General features: G+C 27.3%; 1 protein-coding gene across 1 annotated transcript; it reads right to left on the reverse strand.

The window, feature by feature from the left end:
* Window positions 1-82: 82 nt before the first annotated feature.
* On the reverse strand, window positions 83-15,160 carry LOC100199509 (uncharacterized). Its single transcript, XM_065797051.1, has 12 exons — window positions 15,000-15,160; window positions 14,197-14,360; window positions 13,864-13,974; window positions 13,460-13,610; window positions 13,287-13,356; window positions 13,136-13,196; window positions 12,566-12,990; window positions 12,076-12,323; window positions 11,730-11,905; window positions 9,837-11,423; window positions 8,356-8,473; window positions 83-268 (listed from the first exon to the last, which is right to left on the reverse strand). Exons 7-12 carry the CDS (start codon window positions 12,981-12,983, stop codon window positions 83-85), a joined length of 2,733 nt encoding a protein of 910 aa, XP_065653123.1. The 5' UTR covers window positions 12,984-12,990; window positions 13,136-13,196; window positions 13,287-13,356; window positions 13,460-13,610; window positions 13,864-13,974; window positions 14,197-14,360; window positions 15,000-15,160.
* Between the last annotated feature and the right edge of the window lie 511 nt (window positions 15,161-15,671).

Consider the following 15,671-nt stretch of genomic DNA (forward strand, 5'->3'; position numbering starts at 1 on the left):
TTGCTTTTAGTTTACGCTTTTACCGAACTGTGTTTGGATCTTCATGTAAGACTTGTCTCACACGTTGAGCAGATGCAGTTAATTATAAGTCAGTACGAATTTGAAATGCAGTCATGTGCTGGGCAGCAGCACGACGTACAATAACTCGTTTGGTACGATTATCAATTTTACGTTTGCCACCACTTCCCTTATAAGCTTCATAATTAACGCCAATCTTGATATCATTATTAACCATATTTGGAGATCTTTTAATTTTCTTTGCAATTTCCTTATTAGATAAGCCTGTATCTTTGTATGCTATGATTACTGCTAGTTCTTCATTCGTTTAGTCACAAATGCGTATCACAAGATTAAAATATACAAGTAAACTTAAAATAAATATTGATGAGGCTATTTTACATTGTTATCACAATGTTCAAGTATTATACATTTTATGGTTTTAATAAATGTACCGCAATTTCATTATGCTATATTATAATATACAAAGTCGTTGTTTGAAACAATAATTAAATGTGGGTGGATATTAAAGATACACCTCATAAACTTACATACAGATTTACAAAATATCGATTCAGTATATGGTGAGACTAATTCTACTTTCTCCACTACATATGATTGTTATTAAATAAGTGTTTTCGACGCTAAAGACCTTAGCCATCTTCAAAATCTTATTTTTTGAAAAACTTAATGCGCATGCGTATAATAACTTGTTGCTTTTTAACAACCGTATAACAAATTTTTATATTCATTCAACTTTTTATAAAAGCGTTTTTACGTTATCAATAAAAAGTACTTTTTTAAATTATTTTTAAAACTTATAACTACCGCAAAAAGAATACTAATATCAAGCTAAAATAATAAAAAGAAATAGCACCACACAAAAACCTCTTCTTTTTTCAGCCTGTAAGAGCAAAAACACTAATTCGAAAAATATTCGCATTTAAGAAGCTAAGCTTTCACACGTGTTCAAAAATTATGAGTATGCACCATCTTTATCATTTTCTGGATACCAAGTTATCCTATATCCCATTCTATCCAATCCTATAACCTTATAGCCCTATAATATATTATTTTCAAACTTGCTGCAACCTGAATGCTACATCGTTACTTATTCGTACGTAATTGCACAGAAGCAATGGCTGCCTCTTAAACCAAGTTAATGGCAAGAAAAAGTTGCAGCAGTTTTGTAAATAAAATTGCAATTAGTTTTCAGCAGAAAACGTGAACAAAAGTATGTGCAAAATGGTTAGCAGACGTTAACATAACTCCAAATTAGGTCGATTTTTTCGCTTACCGTATATTTTTTATTTTGCCGTATTAACAAGTTTCTATTATACAGTTTGGCTCGTCATTAAGTTAAACGAAGGTGGCTCGACTCGATATATATATATATATATATATATATATATATATATATATATATATATATATATATATATATATATATATATATATATATATTATTTATTTTCTTTGAAATAATGTTTAATGTTTGGAGTAGTTTTTTGAATTTTTAAAAAAAGTCCAGTTGAACAAATCTACAAGCTGTTTCATGGTATAGTTTCGAACCACACACAAACGATAACTTCTGCCCTGCTCTATTACTTTGGCTACTACTATGAAAATAACTAGCTTGTCTAGTGTTATGTTGATGTAACTCACAATCTTTTAAATAGAACTGTTTAAAAATATCATTTTAAGTTGATGTAACATTGTGAATTGAACATAGTGATTTAAAAATTATTTAATTTTTTTCACTGATTCAACCAAGCAATTTTAACATTTCTGTTTTGTGAGTTGGCCAGTCACATTTTAATATGATTCTCATTGCTTAGTTTTGTAGTTTTTTTAAGATGTTTTAGTTATTATTGTTTTTATCAAGAAAAATAGAAGCACAATATTCATAGTGGGGAGCAATTATAGTTAGAAAGATTATCTTTTTAGTCCATTGAGTTAAATATTTGCTTATTCTACCAAGACATCCAGTTTTACTTGCAATTTTATTGGAGATATGTTTTATATGTTCAGTAAAGATAGGTTGGTAATCAATAATAATCCCTAAATATTTCTTGCAATCACCAAACTCAATGACTGCATAAATTATAGCTATGTACAAATTGCTAAATATGATACTAAGTCTAGATAATTAAAATAAACGACTTAGTATCTTATTTAGCAATTTGTACATAGCTATTCAATAATAGTTATATCTCAATTAGCAAGAGATATAAAAAATTGCTTTATTAGGAGATCTACCTTTAGCATCACTAAATATCAAAATATGGTATTCAAGAATAATACAGTTTTTCAATTTTTCAGATGAGATCTGCAACTTACTTAATGTGAGTAATTAGTTCAAATATTTAGAAACCAAATTAATAGGTATTTACTCAAGTTTCTCTGGAAATAAGTTTTAGTTTATTTTAATGAGGCTACTACATTTTAACAGAGGCAACAAATGTTATTTTTAATGTAAAATAATGCTTATAAATATTAGGCATGTTATTTTATAACTATTGTAAAGGAAAGTTGTTATGTTTTGAAAATTGAAAACTAATATGTTAAAATCCTTTTTTTTTTTTAGTGATTTGGAGCTAAGCAACCTTACATTTAGTTTTACATTGCACTTTTAGATATGATTTTAATAGTTAAACCTCTGTCAGATGTTTATCTTTTAAATCATAAACTAACTGGTCATTTATAAAAATCTACAAGTTAAAAGAGACAGATTTACGAAATCAATAACATTTTAAGGTAATACTTTTTTTATTTTAAAATGTTTCTGAATTAACATCTTATAAAGTCTTCATCATTAAAAAGTTATTGAAATCTTAAAAAAATGAATGCAATTTTCTCTACTGTTACTAAAAGTTATTGAAACATTACTAGATTTTTATAATTCAAATAGTTTTATTATGTTAACTGAATGTTGAAACATATTTCGAAAAAAAAAAGATAATTACTTTTAATTTATTTTTTATAACCATACCATTAGATAGTACTATTAAATTTAGTTATTGTTAGAATTATAGTTGGAGATAATAATGTATCAGATGAAGAGGATTAACATAAAATATAATATTAAAGATTTAAACAAACAAGGTGAAAAATTTTCTTTACATTTAAACATTAGGCATAAAATATTAAAACATGATACATTAAAAATGTGCATTTTTTAAAGAAGCTATTTTTTTTTCAAATAATCTAGGGGCCTATTCCTATTTAGATCTTGTTTATCGTTTGATTCATCATTCAGCAAAGTCTTATTTGTTTACTATATCTTCCCTTCATTCTCTAAAAACTTTTATTTGTCTAGTTTTTTTCCCCGTACTTTAACTATTTGAAACTCTCTCCCATCTTCATGTTTTCCTTTCTCATACAACCTACAACTTTTCAAGTCTTCTGTTAACCGTTTCCATGTTCTATAACTGTATTCTTTTTTTCTCTAGTAACTCCCAAATTAATAGTATTTGCTTGCAGCCTTGTTAGGAGTGAATCAGAAAAAAATTAAAAAAATAAACAAACGGAAAATTGCTATGTTAAAGAATGTTCACCTTTAGCATCTCTAAATATTCAATTAAAAATAATATAACTTTTTAAATCTCTATAAAACGTTTTTTAACATCATCACTTCCAACAAGGCTGCAAGCAACCACTATTAGAGTTGGAAGTTATGGGAAAAAAAAGATGAAGTTTATAGAGCAAGATAATAATTAACAGATGACGTAAAAGATTGCAAATAATACTAATCAGGAAAACAAGATGATGAGCAAATTGAATGATGATTTGATGAAGTCACAGTAAAAGGATGAGACTTAATTGAATGACGAATAACACGAGAATGAATTTTAGTAGATGGCAAAAGAGACGCTAGCTCTTTAAAGCAGTGCCCATTATAGTATTTATAGAAAATAGATAGAGACAACATTATGACTATGTAATAATGGTTGAAGATTGGCTGCAAGAGCAGGTCCAACTATGTTTACAATGCGTTTTTGCACCTTGTCTAAAAGAAAAAGGGCGTCATTGGAAGGTCTGCCCCAGATATGGCAACATTATTCCAAACAAGGATAGATTTTGCAATTGATATGAGATACGGTTTCCAAGAAAGATTGGAAATAATAGTTAATCCTACAAAATAAAGGGTAGATAAAGTTAATCCTACAAGATAGAGGGTAGATGACTTATCAAGTACATTACGGTTCATAAATATAAGAAGATCTAGATGATTGTGATAATGATTAGCTGAAAAAAATTTGAGTTTTATCTGAGTTAAGGTTTACCAGCCACTGAGTGCCCCATGATGTAGCAGCAGTAAGATCCTCTTCAAGCTCAAGCAATCAGAGAGTGTTGGCTTCTTATCAAGAAGACAACACTCTCTAGACAAGAATACAAGAACTAATATTTTTATGCCCTTTATAACTTGCTTTAAGTTAGTAATCATTTCAAATATCTACAAAGGCAAAAGGTATTTGCTCAAATTTTTCAAAAAATTAGTTTTAGCTTATTTCACAGACGTTTTTATAGAAATTTTTGTTTATTTTATAGATCAAAGCTCATAAATTTTAAAAGAGTTAACCAAAAAGGTATTTTACAGTACCTCAAGATATTTTAACCCATTCTTATAAATCAGAATGACAGCTTTTTTGTAAAACTATTTTGTATTTTTTTAAAATTCTTTTCAATTAAAATGGCTAGAAAAAAGTTTTGTTTACTTTTTTCTGGGAAAGCACTGACAACATTCTTTGCTATTTACTTGTTACAGTTGAAAGTTCTTTTTTGTGATGGACTAAAAATACTTATTTATTTGCCAAATCAAACAAAATTAAAAAAATGCCAATACAAACAAAAAATGATGACAGTTAGCAGAAAAACTGTTTGCCTATTGTACAAAGAAGAAATGTTTAGAAGAAGCAACTACATTTCAAATTTAAAGAATCAACAAATCTATATCACTTTATTTGCTCTGAATTTAGCCTGGAGGTAAATTCAGAACAGATATAATCAGGGACAAGATGTGACTAATCTAGATCTAAATAAATTTTGTAAAAATAAAAATTAGATCTAAAACTCATGGGCAGCCTTATGGCTATTGTAATCTCATTGAAAGATTAACATTAGATTAAGCAATGTCTGTCTCCTTCAAAGCAAAAATCTCCTGACTAACCAAATAAGCAAAATCAGTGATCTTAAAGCACAGATCCTTTTAGCAGCCTCGCAAAATCTTGTTGAAAGCCATGCAATTTTCTGTATAATATTGTATTTAGCTTAAACCACAAAATGAATTACCATGTGACTTGTTACATAAAAATTGAAAATTTTATTAATAATAAATGTGGTGTTAAATCTAAGAACTTCACAAATGTGGGTCACTTAAAACATTTGATGTTTTCATAGCAATAGTCAAAATCTGGGGGTTACAAAAAAACAAAACATTTTTGCGTTGTTGTTTATGAATCCATCATCTCTATATTATTATATGCACATTTTGATTGTGATACCACCCATAAAAGCTTTCTTTCTTCTGGAAATTTCCAGAATAATGCTTTATGCATTAAATATCATACAAAGTGAAAAAATGAAATATTGGTCCAATTTTTGTGCCAAAAATTAACTGTATATTTGTGAAAAATTGATTTCCTAGTAGTAATTATCTTAGCATTTCATAGATACTGTGTGAAAATTAAAGTTTTTGAATATTGAAATAATATATTTTGTATATTTGTCAATGTTGATGTGTTGGCATTTACAAGCCTTTACTTAAAATTAGCCGATATAGAGTTATCCAGAGGACTAAGGTCTGATGACCTAGGTTTGCAGAATTCTTTTGACAAGAAATTTATGTTCTTGTCAAAAGAAATCTGCAAAATTATGTTTTTCATTATGTAGAACAATACAGTTTTTTTACCAGTAAAACATGACATGAGCTCCTGGGTCATCTCTCTCATGATCCTGATTAGGTATGTCTGTTGTGGGGTTTGATGTTAGTGATAAGTTTTTTTTGTTGCAACTGAAGGGTTTCTTATATATCCTGGATCTTTAAAAATTTTTTTTTTATTGAAAGTTGTACTCTTAACACAGCTAATATTTTTTATTTCTGGTATTGCTAAATCTGTTTAAAGAGATGCAACCACCTCTTGTCTTTTGGCCTTTACTGAAAAATATGTTTAAATATTTTCAATTTATGGAATGGGAAACAAAGCACTAAATATTTTGGAAAAAAAATTAAATATTATTATAAAATTTGCCAAACCTAAAGGCGGTTAATGCCAAGTATAAAATTTTCAATCTCACATGAGCTTAAAAAGGATCTCACTTCTGCTACAGCATAGGGCTTACAGTGGCTGGTGAACTTCAATATAGATAAAATTCGATTTTAAATCAGCCAATTGTTAACGCAATAATTTAGATCTTCCTATATTTATGAACGGTGATGAACTCGATGAGTCATCCACTCTTCATCTTCAAGGATTAACTCTCACTTTCGATCTTTCTTGGAAACCATATATCAAATCTGTTGCAAAATTAGCATCTGCTAAGGTTGAATCTCTTTATCGAGCTCGACACTTTCTTACTTTGGATTCTATTCTCTATCTCTATAAATCTGGCCTTGTATGGAATACTGTTGCCATATCTGGGGCGGATCTTCTAATGATGCCCTTTCTCTTTTAGACAAGGTGCAAAAAAACCTTGTAAACATAGTTAGATCTGCTCTTGCAAAGCAGGTTCAACTAAGAGCTAGCATCTCTTGTGCTATCTACTAAAATTCATTCTCGTGTTACTCATCATTCAATTAAGTCATATCCTTTTTCTGTGACTATTCCTAAGTACTCCAAAAACTCTTATTCGTCTAGTTTTTTACCTCGAACATCAGTTCTTTAGAATTCGCTTCCTTCATCTTGCTTCCCTGATTCATATAACTTGCAATCCTTTAAGTCATCTGTCAATCGTTATCTTGCTCTACAATCTTCATCTTTTCTCTTCCAGTAACTTCCAACTTTAATTAGTGGTTGCTTGCAGCCTCGTTGGAAGCAAATATGTTAACAAAAAAAAAACAAAAAAAAAAACATGGTATATACCAAACGATAAAATTGTATTGTGCTGAAAAATATACACAAAAAAAGAAACAAAAACTAATTGCTTTTATCTTACCATAGAATGAAAAGGGAATGGGTTTGAGTTAAAGATCATCAGGATTGTTTTCTTTTACTCTTAGCTAAAAATTTTAATCTTGCATATTTTATTATGGTAACCATTTTTAAATGTTAACAATAAACAAAATTATTCTTACCTTAGAATTTGGTTTTCTTTCCTAAACAGTTAGTAAATGATCAATAGAGTAAATTTCAAATCATGAAAATTACTAAATTAAAACCATTTTGCAAAAGTATCCAATAAACTGTTTCTCAACGGTATCCACACTAAAATGAAATAATATTGTTAAATATAAAGAGATATTAGACAGATAAAGACAACAGAAAAAAGTCATAAAGGTTTCGTTGATTAAAAGAAATTTACCATTTTGTTTTTTATAGTTTTATTATTAACTAATCAGTAGCTGTAACTTTTTCCTAATCTGGTCAACGAATCTTCTTTATGCAAAGGAGAGCTTGCATTTAAAACAAATATTATAATATATACATTCTCATTAGGTATCTTCACATTTAGAAGAGTATCATATAGATTTGCATTATAATGAAAAAATTATTTACATAAAAAACTCAAAATGCTTCAGTTACTCTGTAACCAACACATAACGTTCAGATAGAATAATGTCTTTAAATATATGTGGCTATGAAAATAACCGTTTTTTTGAGGGATTGTTTATTCTATTGCACTGTCTGCCATACTTTATTATTTCGTTTGGGAAAGATTTTCGTGATTTTGCAGTTTTTTAAGGTTTCAATGAAGAATTAAGATTAGTGTATGATTGAAGTCTAAAATAAAACAGATATTAATAATTATGAAAACAATAATTAAATACATTTAAATTTATAAAGGAAGGCTTCTAACAGGGCGACAATAGCTGTCACGCTGCCTGGAACAGCAACCCTGTTTGGCGCCCCTATTCATAAAAAAATTTTATTAGCTTTTATTTAATTATTAGCTCTAGTTTCTGAGATATACAATAGCAAGTAGTTATTGTAACACAAAAAATTTCTGTTCTGGAAAATATTTAGAAGGAATAAAAAATTGAGATCTACAGGTTTTTAATAAATTACAAATTTTTGTGTCTGGGTAAACTAACCTTTCATTTTGATTTTCCTTTACTTATATATAAGGCTAATTGCATTAGCTATTAATAAATAGTCAGCAGCTATTAACAATTTATATAACAAATTATTAGTTTCTTACCAAGTTGTAGCAATCTTGACATTTCCAATATTTATCTTTGTTTTCAAAAGAAATATCGTTAATTTTTTCGCATTCCTTATGAAACCAATGGTTACAAGTAGAACATTGAGCCATTTGCCTACAAATAAGAATGAGCCTTTTTAATAAGCATATATATATATATATATATATATATATATATATATATATATATATATATATATATATATATATATATATATATATATATATATATATATATATATATACATATATATATAGAACCCTTAGATGTTGTCCGAAAGTTTTTTCCATATTTTGTTGACAAAAAGTAAAAATTAAAATGCAAGACCGGAATTTTTTTTTTTTAATAATGATAGACTGCCTGCCCCAACCAAACCCTCAGTCGATGTAGCAGCACTCCCTTGCGGGTCAGGCTATTTGTCAGTCGATGTAGCAGCACTCCCTTGCGAGTCAGGCTATTTGTTAGTCGATGTAGCAGCACTCCCTTGCGAGTCAGGCTATTTGTCAGTCGATGTAGCAGCACTCCCTTGCTATAAGATAGTCGATGTAGCAACACTCCGCGCATGATCAAGACTCGCTTTGATTCGAAACTAAAAATGCCGATTCACAGGGCCTTAATCTCTCTCTCTCTTTCTATATATATATATATATATATATATATATATATATATATATATATATATATATATATATATATATATATATATATATATATATATATATATATATATATATATATATATATATATATATATATATATATATAAATATACATATATATATATATATATATATATATATATATATATATACATATATATATATATATAGATACAGAGGTGTCTACTGGAGTGTCAGAGGTATCAGCTGTGACACTAACACTCCAAACTTTTGTATATCCATGCTTGAATGAATATACAAAATGAAAGGAGAATGTTTTGCAAAGAATTTTTGTGGTGATTGGAACTTGGAAACAAAAACATAAATATAAATTTATATACTTATTATATGCATTATATTTATATAGAAAATATTTATATAGAATTTATATATAGAATATATTTATATATATAAAATATATTTATATATATAGAATATTTATATATATAGAATTTATATATATAGAATATATTTGTATAGAATCTATATTTATATAGAATATAAATTTAGATAAAATTAGTAAAGAAAATATTTTACTGACTCATTGCTCAAACATTGAGGGCAAGGTGGGCCCAAAAATTAGGGGTTTTTTGTTACCAAGCTCCAATCACCACAATTCTTTGCAAAACATTCTTATTTGACATAAGCATGAACATACTAAAGTTTAAAGTTTGCACAATAAGTGCCACAACTCAAACATCTAAAAATCCAGTCTACACCTCTGAGTTAAGTAAATTACACAAACCCACAGCCACAACCAAAACAGTCAGGCATTATATGGAAACTCCATAACAAACATAAAAAATGTAATACAAAACCTTCCACATATTGTTCTATCTGATGGAATCCAAATCATCCTGCAAGAACAGTACAGTTTTAATTTAAATTCCTTTGGAGAGCATCTACAGCTTGCATTATTTGTAAGTGGAAAAGGAGTTATTAAATTATTTATTAAACAGGAAAGGGCATGATTTCTTAACTTTCTTTGATCAAACCAAATATCTTCTATTGGATACCTGTTTTGTGATAAAATAAATTCAATAAACGCTATTGAAAACAAACCACAATCAATACCACCATCTTGTTGCTGTACTGAGAGCACTTTTACAGTTATCTCATCTTTTTTGTACTTTAAAAGGGTACATATTTGTTTTTGTGTTTCAAGGCTTAAACCTCCATGAAAGTTACTATCAAGCACATTTATTTCACCATATGTACAACCATATGTACTGATGGCAAGCCAATGGTAATCCCCATTATATATAATTTGTACAAATGGTAAAGAACCAAGAACATCAAACTTTAATAATTGTCCCAATATGGGATCTTGAAGTCCATTTGCATATGGGTTAGCTTTCTTTAACATATCTTGGAAACATTTGATAACTGTATCAGATAACATTCGATTTTTTGAAATGTCTTCAAAATCTTCTTGTGAAAGCAAAGAATAATTTCTTTCAAATAAAAGTGATTTTCCTAAATAATCATTTGTTAGAGAATTTGTTTGAAATGTTTCTTCACCAGTTATTTGATCTTCAGTGATAATTGATTCCTGTACTGGTGCTTCATGAGAGTTACTTTCAATTTTTATTACAGAGGCTACCATTAACTTATCTTTTTTTTCACCCACACGATTTGAATACAATTTTTTTTTAACAACAGGTAAATCAACTATATTTTTTTGTTTTTTGTGTACATAATCATGCATACCATAACCTGAACTTAATGGTAGACCTTTCTCTTTTTTTCTTGCTTGATAAAGCTTTTTAAGTACATTTGAAAGTGTTTCATGTAGATCAGATAGTTCTTCTGATGATTCATCAAAATCAAATGTTAAATTTTTTATGGTTGTTAACATTTCGCGGACTTCAGAGGCAGTAGAGTTTCTTTTTCTTGTACTATCTTGGTATGGATTTATTGTAGTTGTACTGCAAACAGTGTTATTAATTAAGTTGAAACTAATATGATTCACATGATTACACTTGAATATATTTGATTTACTTAACACAAAATCATTGGTGAATGTGTCAATATTTAAAAATGGAGAACTTCTATATAAAGACGATATAGACTCCCATCCCCATGTTAGTGGATACTTTCTAAAAATTACAAAAAAGTGTTTGCATAGATAAGAAGATCTAAACCAATCATTACATGAACATTTTGGCATGTTCTTCTCATCACCAAAGTGAACAAGGTAATTTTTGTTTGCAACAGAAAAGCTATTGACTACAAATACTCCAGGATCTTTCATTTGCACTTTAGTTAGATCAGTGTTGTTAGCCAAATTTTGCTTCTCTAAACAATGTTTAATAAAATGGTGTGGTCTATTTATCAAGTATTCAGGTACATTAGAACTGTATTGTTTAAATCGACAATCCATTTTGTAATTAGATTCTGAATATCTTAAAAATAATAAGTATAAACAAATAAACTAATATATATATATAAAAATATAAAAATATATATAAATATATATATATATATATATATATATATATATATATATATATATATATATATATATATATATATATATATATCACTTCATAATTTCTTCAATAATAGAAAAATATACTATTTTAAAAATGAAGCCAAATTTATGAAAGAAAAATTTAGATAGTAAGTATTTGGAATAATTTACAAAAGAACTATTAAATGTAATAAACTGCTTTTAATCAAGCTACAATAAAACTTTTTAATATACTTACTTCTCAAATTTATCTGCAAAAAACTCTTCTATTAAAAGAGTAAGCATTCCAGTAATTGATGAATTTTTATGTCTTTGGAGATACGAATACTTAAAAGATTCATGTTGCCTTTCAATTCCATTGTTGGTATTAAGGTTTATTAAAAATCGATCCTGACGATACCCCCATATCCACTTCTAGAAAAAAATAATAACACTTTTGCAGATTTACATTGACACGAGTATAAATTAAAATTGTTTTAACCATAAATTAATGCTTTAAATTTGCAATCCTTGGGTTATGTATAGCAAAAAATGTTAAGTAATGTTAAATTTGAGGTAATAATTATAATGTTAAATATACTCACTTCTTTAATTTGTAACCAATAATTAGTAATATATTTCTTAAATTTATGAAATTTGTTGTCTAACCAAAAGTTGGAACATTTTAACTTAACTATAGCTGCATCTGCCATCTTTTCATTTTGTGCCCATGCAATATTTCGTAGCATTGAAATTATTGGATCTTTAAATTCTGAGCAGTTGTTTGTTTTTTTGGCAATCCAGCGATGCCATGCTTGCTCTCTATGGAAATCACATATAAGAACACGGCAACCTAAAAATAATTCTCTATATTTTAAAATAAGTTAAAGAAAAACCAAATTCAGATGAGTTACACAATGAAAAAAAAAAGAGTTTCTAGTGAACTTAAAAAAGACAACAAAAAACAATTCAAAATATTCTATTAAATGCTTTACATTATTTTAATGTATACCAATTTAATTTGCTTTCAAATGTATATTTAAACTGCCATAATATTCACTAACAAATGAAAATTATTATAAACTTTATTTATACCTGGAAAAACAGCTTCTAATGAATCCATTTCTTCAGTACAATAGTCAGTCATGCAAAAGGAAGGTTGAAAAGATGGGTTCCAATCTTTTATTGTGTTAAGCGCTTCTGTGATGGCTTGTTTTGTTTCACTTTCAATGACAAAACTGGCTACTATTTGGTAGTCAAAATTAGTTTTTACATTTAAAAAGAACAGAGGAAGAGAATATCTGGTAGTCCTGTATGTGGCATCAAGTAGCAGTATCTCAGTTCCATAGCGCATGAGAAGGTGTTGTTGCCACTGTGACTGATAAACAAATAAAAACGAACATTTATCACCACCATCTTCGCCACTACAGTTTGGTCTAAGAAACACTTTGACAGATGGATCACATTTTTTCCATTCTTCACATTTTATCAAAAGGCATTCTTGGTCAATCATGGAATACCTTTATAAAAGGAAACAACAACATTAATAAAATAAAAGTTTTAAAGATTACTTTGAACATGAATCAAGTAAACATCTAAACTAGTAAAGCAAATCATTTCATATGTAAAATTTATTCTAAGAAATAATCAACATTTGTGATTTACCGTAACTTATTTTTAATTTTTACTATATGTGATCTTATGGTTGCAGTGTTGGGATAGAATCTTCTGCTATTTGAAGGAGGAAGATTTTCATTTCCAAAAGTATCTTTTATTGTCAAACGAAGGAGGTGCTTTATTTCCCTTATGTTGTATATTCCTTCTATAACATATTCTTCAATCTTTTTTGAAATATGAGGATCGATTATTTGAGAAATTAGTTCTACCTGATTTAAAATAATATTTAATATGGTAAATTAATAAACAAACCGCAGGACTGTTTTTAACTTTTTTGCAAGTACAAATTATATAAAACAATTTTATTCTTACTTTTCCAATAGGGTGTTTATCATGACATGATAAATCATCAATAGCTACAACAATTGTCCGAATATAAGGTACTTCATTTAAACATGAGACTTAATTTTTCTTTCAATAGTTTTGAAGCTTTATTTTTGTGCCAAGCTGAATGCTTAGGTATCTAAATTAAAAAAATAAAACCAGATACAAAAACAATAAGGACAAAACTGGGTTTATAGAGGGTTTTAGCCAAAGAAGTCGGGTGAGACACCTAAAACCTTAATTCTAATTCAATAAAGGTGCATTTTTAGAAAGATATATCTTTCCACTAACCTTTGGGGACATTTAAATTTAATTCAGGGCTTCTTTAGGTCATAACACCATACATTATAAAATTATAACAGGCATGTTACCTATAATTTAGTTACTCAAACCTTGAAATCAGGAAATTGTAATATTTCTCTCATAACTATCTTTGCAGGACACATAAACTTCTTTGTATCTTGCAGAATCACATAACTTTTTTGAAAGCTGTGATCATCTATCTAAAAGAAACAAATGATAAAAGTTGATTTTTATTTCCTAGAATTTACTAAAAATTGTAAAAAAAAGGATTAGGCACCACCTTTGAAATGTTATGTTTATTTGTTTTAAAGTAGTGGTAATGTTTTTTTCATCCATACTCAATTAAAAACTTTTAATCTTGTTTTTTTAGAGAAACAAGAACAAATGTTTTTAATTGAGTATGATAAATGTGATAATATTACCTTGGCATTTTTTTTATTTTTTCTATAACTGTTTTTCGCTGAAATATTCCTATCAAAACCATGGTGACAATCTAAAATTTTGTGAGCAACAACCATATGGGGTATGCCTGAATACTGAATGGCATAATCTTCCCATAGAACATTGTGATTTTTTGTGATCATTTCTATAAAAAAAATATTTATGGTTTTTGGAGTTTGACTAATTAATTTATTAAAAAATTATTTTAAAGCAACACAAACAAATTAAACACAGTATATTATCGCAACCTTAAAAAAACAAAACATTACATATATATATATATATATATATATATATATATATATATATATATATATATATATATATATATATATATATATATATATATATATACATACATATATATGCAATAATAATAATAATAATAATAATAATAATAATAATAATAATAATAATAATAATAAAGCATTTTATTCAGCATTATAGATATATAATATATAAAATGCTGAATTTGACATATATTCATTCAACGCAATTTATTTCATTAAAACCACTCAAAACGTAATGAACCCTTAGGGTTTTTGGAAACACTTAATAAATTAAAAACAAATTATGACAAAATGAAAATGGTTATCATTTTTAATATTTTTAGTTATGATACAAAGTTAATCTTGCATTTAATTAAACTATTTTCATATTTAAGCCAAGAAACTTTATGTTAGTCAAAAAAACATGACACAAAATCACTGCTTTTAGATTGCAAATATTTGTGTAATGCAAAATGATTTGTTTTAAAACTAGGTCACTATAAACTATAGTTTACCTGTTAATCCAAAGTCCTTGGTTACACTATAGACAACAAATCTTGTTGTAGTAGCCAACTCATATTTTTTCACACAGCTTAATGCTTCTTCATGCGAATTACAATAATAAATTAATTTTTTTTTTCCTTCTATAAAAATTAAAAGTCAAATTGATCAGCATACTCTCAGTGAATATGAAAATAGACTAAAACAACTATTTTGAATATTTCTTACAAAAAAAGGCACACTAAATCAATTGTTTGTGATTTAAAATTATTATCTGAAGTTTAAAACTAGTTTTAAGTTAGTTTTTCTAGCAGTTAACTAGTTAAAAAATCAAATCTGTCAATATACAATATAGCAGTTAACTGCTAGAAATTTAAATTGACATATTTGATTTTTCTACTAGCAGTTTTTGTACGGTAACAGTGACTAAAAACATACCATAAACAATATTATGTGTAGGTAAATAATCATTTTCAATGATACTCAAATTTTGTTCATAGACTTCTAAATTAAAAAATATATTAATAATTATACAATTATTTATTACATTTATTTTGTTTACAACATTGTTATAAATAAAATAAATGTAATAAGTTCTGCATTTATTAAACTGAAAATGTTTATATATTACGTTACCTTTTATATTTACGCTTTCATCATCAGAGCTTATTTCATCAGAACTGCTG

This window comes from Hydra vulgaris, chromosome 05, assembly GCF_038396675.1.
Source record: "Hydra vulgaris chromosome 05, alternate assembly HydraT2T_AEP".
Classification (NCBI taxonomy): Eukaryota; Metazoa; Cnidaria; class Hydrozoa; order Anthoathecata; family Hydridae; genus Hydra; species Hydra vulgaris.

Coding starts and splice junctions, on each gene's coding strand:
- LOC100199509 (XM_065797051.1), bottom strand. CDS start 12,983: ATGATTGACCAAGAATGCCTTTTGATAAAATGTGAAGAATGGAAAAAA. Junction 11,906..12,075: donor ATTGGTTACAAATTAAAGAA/GTGAGTATATTT, acceptor ATTTTTTTCTAG/AAGTGGATATGGGGGTATCG. Junction 8,474..9,836: donor GATAGAACAATATGTGGAAG/GTTTTGTATTAC, acceptor TCTTATTTGTAG/GCAAATGGCTCAATGTTCTA.